Raw genomic sequence first — 21902 nt, forward strand, 5'->3', positions numbered from 1 at the left:
ATCCTTATGTTGATGTGGTGTGCTCTAAATTAGCATGAGACTGGTACTAAAAGTAATTTTTGCCCTTGGCTCTTGTAGCTCAAACATGTATGTGCTTATACTCCCTTAATACGTACACACCACATTATATCTTTCAACTAACACAAAATAATATGATTTCTAAAAAAATGTATCTAGTCATACTCTTTAAGTCATGCAGGTGCTCGTACAAATTTGATATGCAAAATGTATGTAATCAAACAAGTATGCACTCATATTATTTTGGTATATATACAATTCAGTGTAGGTACGCATGCTTTAAAATTGAAATTGATACGTACTCACATACTTATGGTACAGTATATATGCTCCACATACGTATTCATACTCTCTCGATAAATACATATATGCTCATATTTATTTTGGATCATACTATTATTGTACTTCTAAGGGTGGAAATTAAAGAGGGAAAAAAGGAGACAAGGGTATAAAAGACTTTTCGCATCAGTTTCATGTTAATGTTAATATGGAGCTTCATATGAGCATAAATGACGAGTTTGATTAAAAATAAAAGTTGAGGAACTAGATTGGCTATAAAAGTAGATGGACGAACTTGACCCTCGGTGCAAAGTTCAGGGACTAAAATGCCTATTTTTCATTGTCTTTTTGGAAACCACTAGGTAGCTACTTGTGACGAGATGCTGCTGGTAAATAGGCATATAGCCCACAGTACAGCATAGAGGGACAAACTAGTGGTAGCCTGGTTTATAGATTTTGTGCACATGGTGCTTAGGCTCTAATATCATGGCAAACTTACTCTAACATATGCTAGTATATACAATAATCATGAAAGCAAAAGTACACTCGGGCAAGTAAAAAAGAAGTGCTAACAGGATCCGCATCTTGTTTTTTAGGGAGTTGTCTGCAATGATAGGATGGGAGAACATGTAGTATACATATATAACTCAGGGGAATGTCCTAAGAAAGTAACATTGTCTAAGGACGAGTAACTCAACTCGCTCCAGGAATATAGTATTTGAAATTGAGCTCTAAGGTACGTACTGTCTCATTTGATTGGGAGGCACATGACTAGCTTTTGTCTTCATGTGGTTAACACCATCCATGCGCTTTAGTATTGGGATATCAATACTATGTTTTTTTTTGTAGGGAGCCTATAATTGTGATTAGACATGGAAGGCAAAGTGCAGATAGAAGAAGCACCATAATTACGTCAGGACTCATGTGCAAAAACATTGACAAAAATATACAATCATCCAAGACAGAAGTATTATTTCAATTAAGTGATTAGACCTTTCATCGTATCTCTCTTATGCTTATCTTGTTTCCCCCAATCCATCAAACTTTGCTGCACATTTAATCATGAATATGCAATCAGATCCTTAATAATAGTAGTATAAAAAAACACAAGCCAGTGTACCCACATTAATTCCTATATACAAATACGACCTCCCCGTGAGCAGTGCCCTCACATGGACTGCTCTGAAATCTGATCAGCACGCCAGCTCTAACAATCCCGATCGACGAGCAAATGCGTTGTCGTTTACCAGCTGATTATACGAGTTTTAAAGCGAAGGAAAAGAGAGCCATTTTCCGAAGGCAACTGAACTCAGTGGCGAGCGAGCAGGGCGAGAGCCGGTTGAATATTCCCTCCCTGAATAAAGCCGACGTGAGCAAATCGCACTTGCGGTAACTAACTGCAATGTAGGTCCAACCACCTGACTTTGTTTTCTGCAAGTTGCGCTGCGTTTGCACCGCCGTCCGCGTCGTCGAGGATGATGAGTTGCGTCATTGCATACTACACCACGGCTCTCTCTGCAGGAGGAGAGGACCGATCGGCTGCTAGAAAACAAGGCACCTATTCCGCTGGATCGGCGCAGAAAAATAATCGTGGAAACGACCAGGGCGCGGGCACGTAGCTATGCGTGCTCGAGCTACCTGGTTTTGAGATTTCGTCAGCGGCATCGGTTGCGGAAATCCACAGTTTCGAGGAGGGGGCGCCTTACGTGGGGACGTTGAACCGCACGGCACACACCGGCCGGCCGGGATGACGACGGCCGGGGGGCAGCAGCTGGTAAAAGTAGCTGCGCGCACATGCTCAACGCCGCCGGGCAATGACATTTTTGTTTAACTGCCGCAGGCTACTAGGGACCTGCCTCGCAGTGTTTCGGTTAAAGAGATCTTCCAGTGATTTTATTACTTGCATGTTGTAGATTTTAGTGAATTAGCATGGATATGTAATCATTATTAGATTACTGTGCATAGCTGAAAGAATCCTCGCAAAGGAAAGAAGAACAGAGAGAGAAAGCAACTTCGTATTTATATTCCTTTGATTAATTTCCCGATCGTACAAACGACAGGGCAATAAGTTGCCGAAAACAACCATCCATGTCGGCAACAGGGTCTGGAGTTATGGCGTGTGTTGACATTGTATGTATATGTCGATCTTGGAAGAACTGAAGGTCAAATCCGTATATGCTGCTGCTAAGTTTCTAACAAAATTTGACTTCTTTCTTTTTTTCTGAAGAAACAAAATTTGACTTCGATATGTGTGAGCTCAAGAAATGTCCGACCTAAGAAATCCTATTGATGATAATTTCTGTTTTCTTGGAAAACTTCGACTGCTGCGAAATTAACGTCAAGGAATTTAGTATGCTGGTAGGTATCACTATATTTTTCGAATTTATTCTAACCGCATTACATGTATGCTATACCCAACGTATTCTAAATTTTCTGTCTCATGGGATCGACCCAATTTGTCAGGCACGAGTTATATGCATCATGATCGCTCACATGGGCGCTTGCGGTTCGTACTTGCCTGTACTAGATTTCTCTGTCTCGTGATGATGTTTTAAGGCATCTTACAATGATTGGAGCCGAGCCGGGCGAGGATCTTCGTTAGTTATGCCTTGATTTGTTCTCCATTTTCCTGTTCTGTACGTATGTGTAGAGTGGTTGGACATCACGACATGTGTATCAGTGTATCAGGACTGATGCTATACTTGGATCTCGAGCTGTATCGTCAGAGCTAGATTTTTTTTCTCGAACGCAGGAGAGTTACCTGTCATTTCATTAGGTAGAAAAAGGAAATACACAAATCTAGTTAGACCTAACTCGAGTACAAGAAAAGAAAAAATAACCCACACACACCACTCTTATAGAAAAAACCGACGTGCCACAGATACATCAGAAAACAACGACCAGAGACCTACAAGGCTAATTGTCTAAGGTTGTCGACTTGACCAAAAGCTCCTGGAGCTTTCTGGCACCAGCACTGCACCAAAGGTTGGTTTCGGTGCTTACCGCCCTAAGAACCTCCTGAATACAAGGTCCAGCATTTTCAAAAACACAGGAGTTGCGGTGTTTCCAAACCTCCCATGCCACTAGAACATGCCACTAGAATTATCAGCGAGTTGAGACCCTTCCGCATCTGTTTGGACACCGCTGAGATAGCTGACCACCACCACTTGGAGAACTGGGATGTTGAAGGATCTGGTGTCAAGATAGTCAGGCCCAGGTTAAATCAATGCCTAAATTTGGCGAGTGAAGATGCAGCCAACCAACAGGTGATGGATAGACTCATCAGCTTGGTCACATAGAGGACAAGTCTCAGGATGCGGCACGCCCTCTTCGCCAGGCGATCACCCGTCCAACATCGATTGTGAAACACCAACCAGATGAAAAATTTGCAGTGGGAGGTGCCCACCTCTTCCAGATACTTCTCCAAGGGTCAAACTTGATGGTGCCTACAAAGAAGGATGCATAGGCCGACTTAATTACTGCTATAAGAGCCTATATGTGTCAATTTCCATTTGTATTGATCTAGCACCTCCTGTTATAGAACAAGGCTATCCACCATATCCCAAATGTTAAGATATTCAACTAGAACATCAACTGTAAGCGCACCTTTTATGTCACCAACCCATCGTCTGAACCGCTTGGGCCACAGTCCGCCGCTTGGCAGTTCTTTTTTGACTATTTTGAACAGGTTGGGAGCTATCTCAACCATAGTATGGTCATCCAGCCACCTATCTATCCAGAATAAGATTTTCTCCCCATTTCCAACTATGGCATCCACTGCTACATCAAACAGGACATGTGCCTTGCGAGGGACTGGAATAGAGAGACCAGCCCAAGGCCTATCAGGATCTATCTTTTGTGCCCATAGCCAGCGGATCCTTAAAGCACATCCAAATAGCTCCAGGTTATGAATCCCCAGCCCCCATATTCAATCGGCCGCTGCACCTTTTCTCATGCAACCAAACAGTTGCCACCATTGACATGCTCAGAGCCCTTCCAAAGGATCGGAGCTACATTTGGTTGGACTAGGTCATTTGGAGGAGCGTAACAACCTGAAATCTTGTCTGATTATATCAGCCAAAACAAATGTTGCTAGACACGGATTATGGTTTTTACTATTAAAAACACACTTGTACATAATTTTTGGATTATCGTTCTAGTTGATTGGTACTTGCTTGTTCCTGTTGATCCGAAATTAATTTGTGCCATGTTAATGATTCAGTATATATTGGAATTGATATCTACTGGTGTGATGTTAATCTGCATTTAAATCTTATGCGCATCCATTGCCACAACATTTTTCCATTTTATCTGTCAGTAGTTCGTATCCACTCCTTTCGATGGATATTTAGAGACTCTCTATTTTGTCGTTGTATGCTGTAAATTTTGTTTGATAGGATGCTGTACCATACAATGTTGTGGGAGATGTTGACCCACTTTTTTGTAGTTTGGCGGATAAAGGTTGCGTCTGGAAATTAAGATATTGATGGCGATATGTGTAATTTAATTATGCTTTATCTTATTAGCCAGACATTGCTATAAAGGAGTATGATTCTGTTTCCCTGTTACTTGATGTTGCATTGTTGCAGAAATGTTATAAGTTTACTACGGATTGATTATTACAGGTCCTTTTTAGAATTCTTATTTGGACATGTACGATTAAAATTGTCGATCATAATTATCCTCAGCCCGTTTGGATCTCTTCATTCTTAAGGAATTGGATCCCTTCATTCTTAAGGAATTGGAATCTTCTTAATGGAGTAGGCTATTTGTCTTGGAACGGGGCATTCCACAACTTTCCAAAGTTTAGATATAAACCTATTTTAAATTTATGGGGGTGGAAGATGAAAATTGTAACTATAGATCCTCATGCTATATTTCTAGTGTGCAACTTATAGCACGCTCTTCGACTCGCTTCCCTATAGTAGAAGCAGCACATAAGTATCTCTTCCATATGACCACCAATAATATACTATATTAGCTTAATTAATTTGTGTTAAATTATGATTATTAGAATATAATTCAATTCCAAGGATCTAAAAGGGGCCTAGGCTTCACAAACCTATACAAAACAATCGAAAAGTCTGCAAAAGCATCAAGCTCTACCCAACCATGGTTCTTCTCACCTATGAAACTGCCACATAAACAATTGTCTGGAGTTATATGATAGATTTCAATCTGTTCTAAAAGAGTTGTGCACTAAACAGAAAATATCAGCAATTTGCCCCCAAAAAAGTTAAAAAAATGGACGCATACAAAATATGGGTAAGAATTTCGCTCGTCTCTGTATGAAGAGAAATAGCAGCACTAGACCAAACTTGAGGTGAAAAGCCACAGTTTTCCAAAGAGGGATTTGATGCGGTACACGACAATATGTTGGCATCCGTGAGTCAGATCCTCCCACAGTCACAAACCGCGACTGCGGCACGGCTGGAGATCCGGCCGATCCCCGTTTTTAATTCCCCGCGCCGGTGAGCGTTTCAGATGCAGACAAAACGCCCGGCCCTGTGCTCGTCAACCATCACGCGCGCGAGCACATAACTCACATGATCCGATCCGCTCCCGCTCGATGTAATCTTGGTTAACTATCTCGTCCTGATCGGGGCACTGCACGGCCGATCACAGAGTTTACAGCGCAACAGTGAGAAATTAAATCCACAGAGCACGCGCCGCGGATATGGATCATCCATCGATCTGCCGTGTCGAGCTCGAAGCCTCGAACTCGACCCGCCGGTGCACCGGCGGCGCGCGGCGGCGGCGGCTCGACAGGGACGGCGAGGACGCGCTGTTTGATCGGTTCTTGGTGATTAAAGGCTGGCAGCTCGGACGACGGCGACAAGTCCTAGATCGAACCGCCGCCGGCGTACGTATACGTACGCAGGCCGTGCTACACCTCCATTATACCGGCCCAACCGATCCGGTCGCGACAGTTGAGGAGGTATGTGCAGTGCACCGAGAGCACGCAGGGAGCCCTGGCATCTCGACACACGTCGCGCGATCCTTGTTGATGGCGGAAGATCGGAACAGTGACACCAGATCGATCGATCCAGGGCACGGCTGCGTGCAGTGAACAATGTGGACGCAGGAACACCCATTAGCTCACCTAATAAGTCAAGCTGGTACCCTAGCAGCCGAGCTACGTGTTAGATTGATTAATGGAGGGAAGTACACGAATGATGCCGTAACCCTGGCTCCCTAATTCCTCCCCTCCACATATCTGGCGTCAAGTACGTGCAAACAAATCGCCGAGCAACTCCAAGAGTACGTCAAAAAATTCTTCCCCAAAACTATGTATTGGGGTTCTCCTAAAAAAAATTCTCCTAAAAACATATCAATCCACAGCAGATCGCTAATAAATTACCCCCAATATTTCAAAACAGGCCACGTCATCGTATTGGGCCCATCAGAAGGGACGCGCGGCGTGCGGGAATCAGGATTGGGGGAGGAACGCCAACGCTAAAATACGCGGTGGAAGGCTGTTTTTTAGCGTCGCTAAAAAATTGGGAAGGTTTGGGTGGACTGCTGGAGTTCGTTTTTTCTCTTTCTCTCTCTAAAAAGGATATTGGGGGTAAGATTAGCAGCCTTTTGGAGTTGCTCTAAACACGTCACCAATCGGGGAGAGGGGGAGTGGTTGTTAGGTGAGATCGATCGGCGGCTTGCAGGTTGCAGCAGAGCGCAACAATGCCAAGCTCTCCTGCGGCTCGTGCCAAAGCGAGGTTGTTACGGGAGCCTGTCGACACTTGATGTGCCCGGGCCCCGGGTCCCCCAAAATCTTGCAACATGGCATGGTTTTGAGGGTGGAAAGGTTGGGGAAGCAAGCAAAGATGTTCTCGATGAGCGGCCGGTCCGAAGAAGATCATATGCATCGCGCGCGTCAGGGAATAATCGGGCCTGTTGATTGGTGGTCGCAGTTTCATATTACGGTTCAAAGCGCCGGAACCACTTGACTCCCAGCAGGTAGCCGTAGACCGTAGTATATGCGATTCTTCGTGCATTTCTGCGTCGATCCGAGGATGCAACATGGGAGCGCCGAGCTATTTTAATCTTATTTTTCTTTCGTTTCAAAGAAAAAATTGTTCTTCGTACTCTCCATCGACCTACTAGCTTGCATTATATACTGCAAATTGTTTCTACAATCATTGGGCCAGTTTCTCCAACCAAAACGTACCGAGACGGCGGATCCGGATTGGAAAATGGGGGTGTTTTATGGTGGTTCAGTGCACCAAGCGTGCGGATCTCCGCCATTTATGCTCGCTGATCCTGCGATCGCAACCCGTAATTACTCGTAGAAGTACCTGCTGGAGCGCACCGAGATCGATCGAGCAGGTGTCCTGCGCGTGTCACGCATGGCTGGCTGCGGCGAGGCTGCTGGCTCGGAGGCCAGCTGCTCTCGCTGTCACGCATGGTCCCGGCCGGCTGCACTCTATCTCTCACTAGAAACAAGCTGGCTCAAGGCTAGCTCTAGCTAGCTGCTGCTCCAGTAACTGACGGAGAGCATCAATGAGACAAAATCTTACCAGAATCGGGGATGATCCATGCATCCATCCACCCGACGACTATTACCACTGGACTGATCAGGGCGTAGCAAATAGTAATTCGCTGAGGTGCATTGATACGACGCGCGGTGGACCACTGCACACGGATCGGGCCAGGAGACGTTGCGAGCCAAGTACGTACGCTCTGCCGTGACACATGCCACCATACCACCCGGCGTCGGCGCGCAGGCGCGCGCACGAACGCGATCGCCTGGCGACAGGCAGCAGAAAACCCCCCGTCTCGGCAAGATCCCCGGCCGGGCAGGCAGATCTTATCTCATCCGGCCCGACACACCTCCCTGCTCCTGTAGCAAGCAGGCAGCCAGGCTTGCTAGGCTGGGCGAAGCGCACAGGTCGGGAGGAGCCCGGGATGGATGCGGATCGATCGCGGCAGGGGCACACGGACACGGCACAGCAGCCACCCTGCCCCAGTGCGCCCGACCGGTCCCCCATTTACTCGGCATGGCCGCACGCCCCCGCTGCCCGGCCGGCCCCCGGGCCTCTCTCGACCGCGGCCGCTGGCGCCCCCTGCCGGTCGCGTGTGCCGGTTCCGTGTCCGCGCTCGGGTGGGCGTCGAGACATGGGCGCGTCACGTCCCTTTCCACCCCCGCGCGAGCGCCCGGACCACCGGCCGGGCTGGCCGCCGCGCCGCAGGGTCCGACCCCCACAATTATGCCCCCCTCCCCCGACCCGTCAGTTCAACGTACTACGACGCGCCCCGCGTCCGATCCTAGGCTCCAAAACCGGGCCCTGTGCATGCACGCCGCGTTGTCCCGGCCGGCTGATCGCTGGCCGGCCTCCGCCCGCGGGCACCGTCGCTCTCGCATGCAGTGGTCGCCGGCCGTCGCCGTCGTCGCGGGAGCGGGGGCGGGAACCACCCCGCTGCCGGCAGGGGGCTTCTGCACCACAGGTTTTGGCGATCGGGGGGCGCTGGGCCGCTGGCTTCATCTTTTGTCCCGATAGCGATCGGTCGCCGCGTCGGCGTCGGGGCGTGTCAGCGGCCGGGATGCGCGAATTGATGCACCAACCTCCCGCTGCTTAGGCCGAGCGAGCCATCGGTTTCGCTCCATTGATGCGGAGCGCGCGTAACAGTGCCAGGCCTCGGAATGTAGCCAGCTTTGGTTTGCTGCCATTGCGGCCACACCCATGCCACTGACACTTGCCTGTCCTCGATAGGTCACTTCTATTTCTAGCATCTTCTTTTGTAGTTGTGGCCTTGTGGGTGGGAGATTAAAACTAGGAATGGACTGTGATGCATCCACTGCACAGTTCGGCTTGCCACTGCCTATCGGGATACCTTGATGGCGCCACATTCTTGCACTTGCACACGGGTGAGAGAGGAGGCGGTGCTAGACACTGCCTAGCTAGCTAATAACTTGGCTGCTGGCCTGGTCGTGTACTCCTGTCCTAGCTGCTACTAGTTACTCGACAACTGTTGAGAGTACTACCATTCAGTAGTAACCAGTGCAACGAATCTCCTGGTCGTTATGGCCTGCTCCCTTAGCTTTCCGAGTGATGCATGCTGCGTTGAACTCGCGTGCATGTCAACGGTAGATGTGTACGAACTGCAGTGACAGCCAGACTAACGCAACCATGTCAGTACTCAGTACTAGCTGCAACCGAGGTCTGAAATACACCGTCGTTAATTGGACAGTGAAGTAAAGGGAGACGTGGTCAACAAACTCTGTGTCACACTGGCACTGCATGCCCCTGCGTACGGGCGCAACGTACTGTAGCCATCAAAAAGGGATAGGAGGCGGAAGCATCGTCCGCTTCATCATCCGTGATGTGCTGTGGGACTTGCCCGTGTGAGTACGCGTGGTGCCGACCTTGTAATAAACGCCCCGTGGACTAGCTGCTTTTCCTCTAGCTACGAACAGGAACAGGGTCACCGCATTTGGAAGGGCAGGTTCAACAGGGACTAGCGCCGCAGCCTGGTGAAGCCAGCGCAACAGGCTTGATCGTAACATTCATCTGACAAACTCAAGGCGAATGGCGTTGCTACTTGCTAGTGCTAGCGTAACTGGGAAGACAGCTTCAGCAGTTGAAATCGATGGACAACTTGATCGATAGATCGACTCGTGCTGCGTCTCGAGTATAGGTAGCAGTTAGCGCGTAGCATCCATAAACAGAATTCGATCGGGAACGCACTTGCCAGTTCATTTGATGTGCACACCGAAACGTTAGCTTCGAGAGTTGGTCCCGAACGAGATGGTCCGATCGCAGCAGCAAGCTCTGACCAGAAACGGCAGGAGTATATCCCATCAATAATAGTCTCTGTACCACACAACAATTAACGGCCTACAGTTTCGAAGGTGGTCCAAGTGACGACCTTGCCAACTGATAACGGCATCAAGCTAGGGTGCTAGCCACGCTACGCTAAGCTAGCAGGCGAGACCACCTCGCCACCTACGTTACGCTACGTGCTAGAGATGCCCCGGCGCCCGGGTCGTTCGTGCGCGTTGAACGTGATCATCAAATCTATTATCATCTCTCTTCTCACATGCGCTAAGGCCGAATCGAACCGAATGCCCCGATCGATAGCTCTATTCCATCGCGGCCACCGCCCCACGGCCACACCGGCGCGGCCGCTGTCACCGACGTCCCAGGCCGGCGCTTTCGCCGTGCCACTACGCGGCAGCGAATTCCGGGCGGATACGAGGTGCTGGTCCAGCACTCGTGTCGTGCGTGCCCGAGCGGACAGCGGGACAGGTGACCGCGCGCCGCGCTTGCCTGGCCTTGGCCGTCGCTCACACAGTAGCTGAACGGTGGAGGCTGTCGTGAATCGTGATGAGACTCTGAAACCCCAAATTCCCAACGGAGGGGAAACGAGCTAAGCGATCGGCGTCATCGATGGGGTTCACACGCGTGCGCGTACGCCCACGGTTAATTGGGCGCTGAGTACGTGCTCCCTGCTGTTTTGCGACTTCTCGCGAGTCGGGGACTGCCACGTAAAGGGCCGCTTTGGTAGAGCTTTTCATCAGCTCCACCACAGGCTTAGGAGGAGCTGTAACAAACGACTACATCTAAAATGGCTTCGGGAGCGGAGCGCTGAAAGAGCCATTCGCACAAATGAATTGAGGCGCGGAGTTGAAAATAGCAGCTCCATCCGGCTCCTCATCTCCACAAGCACGAGTACAAAATTGCTCCTCAAATTTCGCAACTATTACAACAGAAATGGTACCATACCTCTCCATCCCTCGTTCCCCTCTCTTAACGGCAGAGTGGTGGCGTGCAGCCGTCCAGAGGACCACCGGCGACTGATCTAGGCGCTTCACGCCCCGTTCCTGCCCCAGCTGGCACTAGCACGGCCGCGCCACCCGGCGTGGGCGCGAGCACCTGGCTCTGCGGCCTAGTCTGACAGCAACGGATGCCTCGTGCAGCTTGGGCCAGCAGATGCGGAATGCCGGAGTAGCAGCACAAGCGCCCGAGCAGCACCAGAGACGATGTGTCAGTAGCACGCCAGCATGCATGGGGATGGACGGAGGGAGTGACGTAGTGTGGCACAGAGCAAAAGAGGATGGAGCTGGAGTGTGCTGCCGTGAAGGAAGGATAAGGAAGAGTCAAAGGATAAGGATCAATAAAGAAGGGAGAAAAGGATAAAAAAGAAGGAGAAAAATTGGAGGAAAAAAAAGAAAAAAAGAAAGAAGAAAGAGAAACTATTAGTTTAATCTATAATTATATATGTTAATCCTTTTCTATTTCATATGAAATTACAAATATAAACCGAATAAAGTACAAATTCATTTGTACATCAAGTGAAATAGCTAGGGGTACATTGGATATTTGACATCTTTCATTCATTTATGAAAAACAGGAGAAGCCGTTTTGCTAAATGGTTTCCTAAAACGGCTTCAGCTTCACCACAGAAGCCATTTCACCAAAGGAGCCAGAACTGAAGCCGTTTTCGAAGGAGCCGAATGTCGGGAATAGATCCTCAGTACCCGTAAGGAAGGAATAGATGGGCTCCTACTAGGATTCCCTGTAAGCCTATTAGGACTCATACCCTATAATCCTACTATGACTCCTACCTTGTAACCGATTAGTAATTCCGACCATTGGAGTATATAAAGGAGGGCAGGGATACCTAGATCGGCGGATAAAGAACCACAACAGATAACCAAATCCTCAACACCAAATAACACCTAAGTGCGAGACACAATATACAACATCCCAAACAGGACGTAGGGTATTACGCGACTCTGGTGGCCCAAACCTGTATAAATCCGTAACTTGTGTTCTCACTTTTACCTTCAAGTTCCAGGTCTGACGATCCCCCACTAATCAATCTACTAACTCGGAATACCCCTTGGTAGGTTGTCGGGTATAAAACATAGATATCTGACGCGAATCATCGAGATCATCGGGCGAGCTTGAAGGATCTTATCATCAACAATCATCACGATCAATCTACTCTACGAAAGCTGTTCTCCCATCCTATCGATGACTCGGTGGGCAACTGCCTTAGAGTCCGAGGCGAAGTCACCGGACAGGCTAATTCCGAGCTAGCATCTATTCTCACCGAATTGGAATTCGAAACGGAATGCGGAATGGAGCAAGTCACCTGCCGCTGATCGTCTCCAAGCATCAAGATCGAGATGGAATAGAATCCTACAGGGAATCGATTTCCTTAGTCGAGTCCGAAGTGGAGATCAGCTTTGTTGATCGGAGATGGAAAAACTCGCCAAGCATCAAAATAAAGAAACAGCTGCCGTTGTTCCCTCTGGCGCTGGAAATTAATGATGTATTCAGCTATGCGCACACCAAAAAAGCTACCAGAAGGACTTCAGCTTGCATGGCAACACCAGCAAATCTCTGCATCGACTACTTATGCAAGAGCAGGATGTCAACGCTGGCTCGCTAACGACTACTTCAACTACTCGTCTCGACTAAAAAACTAGTCGAGGGCAGGCCTCATCCCGTCGACAACTAGTCGAAATCAACTCCAACTAGTCGGCTTCATCAACAAATCGTCGCGGCTTCATCGACGACCGCCATGGCTTCATCAGCAATCGTTCATGAATTTAATAATTATTTTTTCTTTGACTTGTTTTCATCATGGTTAGCCAATACGCTAACTACCTATCTGTGTACGTCTCTCAACTGGAATTACCCTCCAGAGCTACACTTTGCCAACTACTCTGGGGGATGTTGACCGACAACCACGTGCTTGGTACACTGAATTACGAAGGCTATGGCCACAGGTTTGGTGCACTAAGTTCCGGAGGCACCGCCACGGGTTTGGTATATTGAATTTCGGAGGTTATGGCCACGAGTTTGATGTACTAAGCGTTGAAAGCTCACATCGGCTACGCCCTAAGGAGGCACAAATACTGTACGCGGCAATACACGCTATCCTTGCCAAAAGGCAGAAAAAGTCTTAACAACTACTTTAAGTGCAATCGTGCTCACTTTTTATTGTGACAATGCCGACTACTTATTTTCAATGTCTACTCTTAGTGGTCGCTAATTTCCTCGAGCAGTACGCCTTAATCCGGGAAAGCCTCGGATCTTCTGTCATACCTAAACGATAGGATGCGAGATAAAGATCTTCGTAGTAGCAGTGCTAGTACGCGTACATGAGACAAAGATCTCACACGCAGTAGCAATGGTTAAACAGGGACTAAGAGTCTAAACGTAATAGGTAACTACTCAGGAAAAATATGGCTGAAATAAGTGCATGACACACAATATATATATTACATTCATCACTGAATAAATTTCAGTAGTTTTAATATTCTACAATATGTTACATAATGTATGCATCTTTTTTTTTCAGGTCAAGTTTTGGCGACGACTCTCCAGGACGCTCAGCGTACCTCCAATGGCTCCGCTAGCTCCCAGGCTCGGGGGCTAAGTGCCATTTACTACTCGGAATATCTCCAATGGCTCAGCTAGCTCCCAGGTTCGGGGGCTAAACACCAATAACTACTCGACGTGGCTCCTATGGCTCACCTAGCGCATAAACTCGAGGGTTGGATGCTGCAAAACTACTCGGATGATGACTTGCATGAAGACTAAAGCTCGCTAGATCCTTGAATTGATTATTTAATCATTCCAAGGCTCGGGGGCTGATAAGCTACACCCAACAGTTGTTTTTTTCAAGACAAAGGCAACAGATCCAAGATTTTACTGACCATCAGCATGATTCTTTGATTCAATCTAAGGTTTGGGGGCTACTTTCATATAGAGTGTAACTTCCGCCACCCTCCATATCACATTCCAAAGATGAAGATTACAAAATCAAGACGATCAAGGGTTTGAGCACACCATAGTCTCATGGTAGCTTTGAAGAACTTTGAAAATTCAGCCAGACAAAATACTCAAGGAGCACTAATACTACTCGGCGAGGATCTGAAAAGTACTCGAAGACTGTTACATTCGACTATGAAGCGCTCGGGGGCTTGTCAGGGATATATCCCTAGTATCCGCAAGGAAGGAAGAAGACATGCTCCTACATGGATTCCCATGTAATCCTACCAGGACTCCTACCTTATAACTGACTAGTAATCCCACCCCTAAAGTATATAAAGGAGGGCAGGGGTACCTAGATCGGTAGATAGAAAACCACACCAGAGGACCAAATTCTCAACACCCAAGCGTAGGGCGCAATATACAACACCCAAACATGACGTATTACGCAACTCTGACGGCCAGAACCTGTATAAATGCGTGTCTTGTGTCCTCGTTTTTTCCTTCAAATTTCAGTTACGACAATCCTCCACCAACCAATTTACGGATACCCCTCGGTAGGTCTGAAGCCCTAGCAAAGGGGCCCAAAGTCTCAGCCATTTGGAGGAGATGACTAGGGCCTTGGTTGGGTTTTTTTTTTTGCTCACGACGTGATCTCGGGCCAGATTTCACTTTGGAAATTTTGGACGTTCTACGCGGGCTTCATACGCGATGGGCTTTTGGCCCATCAGTATGCTCCAGCTTTCTGGTTCTGTCTCGTAGACATTTCCACCCCTCAAATTGATCCGAGTATTCTGGCCTTTGGCTCCAAACTAAAACGACTCACATTCAAATGAAGAAACGTACAGAATGTTCAATACCATATGTGCGTGCTTAACCAATCTGTCCGTTTTCATTATTTTGGAACCACAAATGCAAACTTTGTTAAATTTGATACTTCTAGGAGTAACGACCCTAGCACGTTTTGAGGATTTCACCGAAACAATCACCGGGAAGAACTCAAACATTGTCACACAAAGTATAGCTATTTGTAAAAAAAGGGCCTCAATGCAACAATGATAAACAAGTCTAAGCAAAGCAACAGAGCAACAAACTTGGGTTGGCTAGCTCGGTTTGTCGTGGTTCTATATCGCGAAAACTGACAGATGGAATCAGCTAAGTGTGTGTACAATGCGATTATTTTGCTACAAAACTAAGTTAGAGTAGGCATTTACAACTAATGGCTTATGTTGGAGACGAGGAAGGTCCAAGCGGATATATTGCTGGTTTATTCAATTCTCTCATTATAAAAAGGTTATACTCAAGAAGTCTATAAGATATACTGATAACTCCTAACCTTATATAATGAGGGTATATAGGATTAGGAACTCTAAGGAGTTCACTGGGTAATTGTTATATAATGGGGGTAGATAGGATTAGGAACTCTAAGGAGTTCACTGGGTAGTTCTAGAAATATATTGAGAAACAATTCATTGCAGTCTCGTTCTCGTGCAAGCGATACATTTGCTTAGCATCCCCAAACAGCCAAACCACCACACAAATGGATGAAGTACTCCTACATCAACATGATGTCGGTCTAGGTTTTTATGATGCCATGTCTACTTGAAAATCAATATATTTTATTTTGGATTCTAGCGTACTTGCAAGATGCATAGCATAGAGTCTCAATTTGAAAAGAGATGCCCATATTGTTTGTTTTGCCCAAAGTCAAAAACGCAAAATCTTGTTGAAGTGTCATGAAAGTTTTTTTTCTTAAAAACATTTATGTAAAAATTATTTAGATTTGTCTATGTTTCACAAACTTGTTAATTTTATCAAAATTTTATAAGTTCGTACTTCTAAGTTAAGCCGTTTCAATGTTTCAACACTTTATTTGCTTAATGTTAACATGATCATACTACTATTTGCATAAAATTGCACAAACCACTTTTGTTTCACCAACACATTTTTAGTGTTGTGGAATCGACACCAACTAGCTACTGCAGTGTGATTTCTTCTTTCGATGGATTATCGAGGATCAAACCTGCTGCGTTCTCTCATCTCATCTATTTCATATCACTGAAAGTGTATTTCTATGAAAGCTTATTACTCCAAAATAGCGTGTTTCATAATTTTGAGAAATTATCGCTTCAAAGTTTTTCTTTTTACATTTTTGACTACCAATAGCTTGGTTTCTTATTGTTTTTGAAGTTTTTTTTCTGCCAGGTAAGACACTCATAAGATTCAAGAAAACTTTGTAAAGTTAATGAACCTGGTGCTTCTCAAACATCTGAACACAGCTGCCCAGCTACAAATACATACAACAAATAAGATTAAAAAACAAGGGGGGAAAATAGAAAAACTCTGTGTTAGATTAGGGTTTCTGCGTCGGCTAGTTTCGACGCAGGAGACCACACAGGCGAGGCGAGGAGAGGAGGAGCAGGGGCGATGGGCGCGCCGAAGCAGAAGTGGACGCAGGAGGAGGAGGAGGCGCTCCGCCGCGGCGTGCTCAAGCACGGAGCCGGCAAGTGGCGGACCATCCAGAAGGACCCCGAGTTCAGCCCGGTCCTCTCGTCCCGCTCCAACATCGACCTCAAGGTACCTTCCCCTGCATCTCTGCCGCCGCTTCCCCGTACCCAGCCGCGACGGAGCTAGCCGCACGCATCCTCTAGATCTTACCCATCGAATCCTTAGCTCCTGACTCGTGCCTGTGGCGCTTTTCGTGATGTTTCGTGCCGTCGTCTGGTTTCTGAGCGTGCGGTGCTTTTCCCCTGCATCTCTGACGCTCTGTTAGCTGTGTGGTGTTTTTAGGATGCTTGGTAGCTCCGCGGCTGCGGTTTCTTCGGTAGTAGATTTGGGGCATGGAAGACGAGATTTTGGGTTTTGGAACTGGTAAAATGTAAGCGAGGGTTGGAATGGTCACGCTCTGCTGCGATTGGATGCTGCGGCATGATATGTTGCCCAAGGACAATGATGTTGTGGTGGTAGTGGACGAGCGGTGTGGGATTACATATGGCAGTGTGAATGTTTTATGATCTCGGCTGTATGGCACAAATTTGAGCTGTCCCCATATTTGCGAACAGTTTATAATCTTATAATCGAATTCAGTAGTTTTATTGGTCACTGGATGAAACAGATTTTCAGAAAGAAGCAAATCACGTGACAGATTACTTGTGAATTGTGATTGATTGCCTTTCGCCGATGGATGCTGCCCTCATGCCATTGCTTATTAGGAATATACTTAAATGAATGGGAGCCATTTCTTGCTTCTTAACATTGTTTTGATTTGTTTGTGTTCCTGATCATGTCATGATGATTGATGACTTATTGTCACAAGTGATTTCATAGATCAGATTCATTCTGTTTGAGGGAAAATGTAAGCATACGAGTGCAGAGGTGCCTCTAGCCAGTGCGTTCAGCAGTTATTGCTCTTGAGAATAGGATTCTTTCTGCGTGATAAGTTTGATGGATATCATGGTAACGGTACCGCATTGTACAGGGGATTGGTGAGTTTGAAGATATTGCCCTCAATAAGTGGCTTAGAGTTTCCAACCTTTGCAATTAAGGGCTTTGGTATGTTAGTTGGAATCTGGAAATACTTTCTTTCTGTGCTATGTGGCCTTTACATTATCCTCAAACCCCTCCATTGAAAAACCTATGATGTTAACGCATATTAAGAAATATAAGAAACACACCAATCTAGCCTGACCAATTGCTCAGGTGCAACCAGCTTGAATAGGTACTGATTGGTTATTGCACATCTCTTCACCTTGATCCTCCTCGCGTTCCTCCTTTGTGGTACTGCTCAGCAGTGCACAAGAGTATATCAATTTTAGCCATAACATCAAATGAATGTTGCGTCAACTTGCTGTCAAGATGTGAATTCTTATGCTCACATAGGCCATGAAACTGTTGCCAGATAACTGATATGAATTTCTTTATCTCCTGGAACAAAGGGAAGAGCCACCACATCAACTGCCCCATGGTCCTTAGGTGAACACATATGTTTGAACCACAGAATCACTGCACTCCATACATGTTTGGTATCTGTTCAACAGGAAAACATATGAATGGTATCCTTCTCGTTGCTATATAATTCACATGTCTCGCTTCCACTCAAGAACTCTAGTAAGAATAGCAGTCCTGCAAACCAACTACATGAAGAAGTTTTACTTAATATCTGAAACATCATCAATTTTTGCAACAAGAATTTCATCTAAAACTTTGCCCACCTCTTAAGATGGAGAAATGTCCCCTTTTATGTTTGAAAAATGATTATGCTCTTAGTAATAGAGTTACCATTCTAAGTTGTTCTCATTTAACCATTTTCTAGGTAGTTTTGCCAGAACGATTCGTTTCTTTTACCTGAACCATATGTTTTTATGATAGCAATGGTGCTACCTTTCGTGGACCTTGGTCAGAAAATGTTCTTCATCCATTAACCGTAGCAATTCTGCCATGTGCAGATTACATGATCGCTATTCTGATTACTGAGTCATATCGTTATTCTCTAGATCCAGAACTCATAATCGTAGCATCCATGGGCTGAAGAATGTCGTGTATTGCTGGTCCTGTTAGTTCCCCCCTCACACATTATTATTAGTGGTGCTGCAAAATTTTACACAAATCAAATCCATCATTTATTTTTTATAGCAACATCTTTACACTTGTTTTTTGTCCTTCCCTGAGTCCATAATGGGAACAAAGGCACAGCAGCATGTGTTGCTCAATGGTTAAAACTTCCCTGCAGTTTGCAAAGATGCTTGTAAAAACTGAAATCACATGTGTATTTTGGTACCTTTTTTAGCCAATCAACCAGCACGATTTTTTATGTACACTGAAGCAAGTTACAGAAATATGGCATATTTCTTGTGGTTTCACTTGGAAGAAATATGGATAAACATTTTACTTGTTTTCCATCTACAATCTAACGGAAACTATCTGCGAAAAGTAAGATAGTTTGTTGTAGCAGTGCTGTCATCTGATGAGCATCAGAAAGCGTGTCAGTTCAGTTGTACTGCGGAGCTTACACCATGGTTGTAGGTTTTTGTTTTGTTTCTGGTTCTCTATGTGATGTTCTATTTTGTATTTTCAGGACAAATGGAGGAATCTAAGTTTCAGTGCAAGTGGACTGGGTTCAAGGGATAAAATGAGGGTTCCAAAAATATCTGGACCCTCATCTTCCCCAGCGTCTAGCTCACAGGCTCAGCTTCTCCCAGTGGCCAATAAAGTTGCTGAAGCTTCACAAGATGCTGAAAAAAAGCCACAGGATGGGAAAACTCCACCAAAGTTGGTCTCTCTTTATTTTTATACCGAAGTCTAGTTAATCAGCTAGCCTAGTTTTAAATGCCTAGTTATTCTGTGTCATAGATGGAAGTTCTGATTAAAAATGCTTTGGTTCAGGTGTGATTGCACGATCACATGTTGTTTATACTTCTGAGTGAAATCAAAGATGTCTCTATTCATGCCATGCCATATAGGTCTATAAATTTTTGAATGATATGTCACTTGAACTTCCATTAGATTGAAGAACATCTGGGTTAAAGCAATGACTTGTGCATTGGAAATGCAAACATGAGTGGACATGATTTAGCAGGAATGGTTGTTGATAAACCAACCAATATGTAGAAATTTTTTTTAAAATAAGACAGTCAAGATATAAGCCAACCTGGGTGGGAGAGTTGATGGATTTAGCAAGGATTCCCATTCCATTTGATCAAAGTTATGATTCTGAATTCTAATTAACTCTAGAATCTGATTACGGTGTCCAATTTATCTGGTAGGTATGGTGCCATGATCCTGGAAGCTCTTTCGGAATTGAATGAGCCAAATGGTTCAGAGATTAGTGCAATCTTTGGCTTTATAGAGGTTGGGTGTCTGCAATAATTATTCTCATTTGATTTCATTGTTTTGCAGCAGTTATTTGTCATCTGTTTGATTGCCCATTCAAGTTTTAGTTGCTTCTAACTATGTACTACTTATGACTCTGATATACTACTGATACGATATGATAAGAATCACAACTCACGAATTTCTGTTGCATGATTTGTCTGTATGGAAAAATTAGTTAGTTTTGAAGCTTCTTCTGTTCCGAGAATTTTGTTGGTTATAATAGCTAACTTAAATGAAACAAACCGCTATTTTTTCCCCACACATGGATCATGAATATTTAATTAAAAAATTGTGATCACCTGATCTTCAGTACGTAAGAAATGCAAGCTCAATTCTGATGACCATGCTCTGTTATTTCCTTGCCATACTTGATGTGCATGTATATTTTGTTTTCATGCTGTATTTAGATATCACTTAGTGTATTTACTAGAACGGTGATAAATTGCTTATGTTATCATTGGTACCATCTGCAGCAAAGGCATGAAGTGCAACCAACCTTTAGAAGATTGCTTAGTTCAAAGTTGCGGCGACTTGCAGAATCAAAAAAAATTGAAAAGGTGAATCTTCCTTTCTTCACTTACCAGTTATAGTTTATCCATAGATTGGCTGAAATCCTACATGTTGTGAACACATCCAAATTAATCCTTGGTGTCCCATTGGCCTCCTCGCTTAGTTGGCAAAAAGGCTTGCATGTTAGCTAGGGAGAATATTAGTGAGAAAATGGTGGGAGAATAGGGAAATCTCATTGATCAATCTTCACAGCAGAGGGTTTTAGTTGAAGAAATTGCATTTTAAGAGTTGACAGTGAACAGTTTTGCACATGGTTTGTCAAATCAAGAACTCAAGTTCAGATTTACAATGATTTGTCTGCAAATCGTCATCGAACTCAAAGTCCTGATCTTTTCATCTGATATTTTTTATATTCCCTTCAAAAGGAGTTTCTTCAAATTCGGAATGACATACTTGGGTGTTTATTTTTATATAGATTTACGAATTTGGATTCAAAATATATTCCCCTGTACTATATATTGCAATATTCTGGAATCCATAATACAATCTCTGGGGCTTCTAAAGCTTTATGCAACTAGTGCTAATCTAATTACATCCTCTTGTCTAAATACAGGTTGATAATAAGTTGTATAGGCTTGTAGATTCCTCTGCGACAAGAACTCTAGCTCCGATAAAAGCATCAGCTCCAAAGCAGAAGGATTTATCGAAGCCATCGAAGGTGTCAAAGAACCTAGGACTGTTTGTCGCCACCAGCCCAGCACTAGAGGCAGCGATGGCGGCGGCAGCCAAAGTAGCTGATGCGGAGGCGAAAGCACACGATGCACATGATCAGATGATGGAGGTAGAAAGGATCCTCAAGATGGCTGAGGAGACGGAGTCTCTCCTCACAGTTGCAGCAATTGCCTATGATCGATGTATATCATCTTCTTTATTTTCCATCGTATGTCACCATTTCACTACGCCATTTTTCTCTTCTGTCATCTAACTTCGTGCTGATGGTTCAGGTTCAAGGGGAGAGATAACCACATTAAATCCGGCGCCAAGGAAGCTCTGAAATCTACTGGAGACCTCTGTTCTCTTGTACATGGATAGGTTGGCCTGGATTGTTATCTGCCCATATTGCTCCTGTGTTGTATAATTTAACTGTTTGTGCTGTACCTGGGATATCGGGTTAACTAAATAACACCAGTGCATCTCCTGACACCAATTTTGCATGATTTGTGATCGCATCTTACCCTGACAGTCCACCTTTTTTTATTTCGCTAACATGACCATAGAACAGGGAATGAAGAAATGAATTATACCGATGCTTTATATAAAAAAGTACTGATGAATTATGGTAGGAACTAACTAAGAAGGCAAAGTTTTCCTTGTTTATCATAAAAAATATAATCTATGCCGCACGTCAATTGTATCTTTCACTCCGACAATTGTATGGGCTGTTCGACCCTCGTTCTTCACGAGTGAGAATTGTTCTTTTCACTACCTGTAACCTGT

The 21902-nt window shown here is 45.3% G+C and overlaps 1 protein-coding gene across 1 annotated transcript; it reads left to right on the plus strand.

Moving 5' to 3' along the window:
* Positions 1-16351: 16351 nt before the first annotated feature.
* On the plus strand, positions 16352-21622 carry LOC117855664 (single myb histone 4). Its single transcript, XM_034738047.2, has 6 exons — positions 16352-16601; positions 19099-19292; positions 19787-19871; positions 20369-20452; positions 21019-21319; positions 21410-21622. Exons 1-6 carry the CDS (start codon positions 16452-16454, stop codon positions 21457-21459), a joined length of 864 nt encoding a protein of 287 aa, XP_034593938.1. The 5' UTR covers positions 16352-16451; the 3' UTR covers positions 21460-21622.
* The last annotated feature ends 280 nt before the right edge of the window (positions 21623-21902 follow it).

This window comes from Setaria viridis, chromosome 5, assembly GCF_005286985.2.
Source record: "Setaria viridis chromosome 5, Setaria_viridis_v4.0, whole genome shotgun sequence".
Classification (NCBI taxonomy): Eukaryota; Viridiplantae; Streptophyta; class Magnoliopsida; order Poales; family Poaceae; genus Setaria; species Setaria viridis.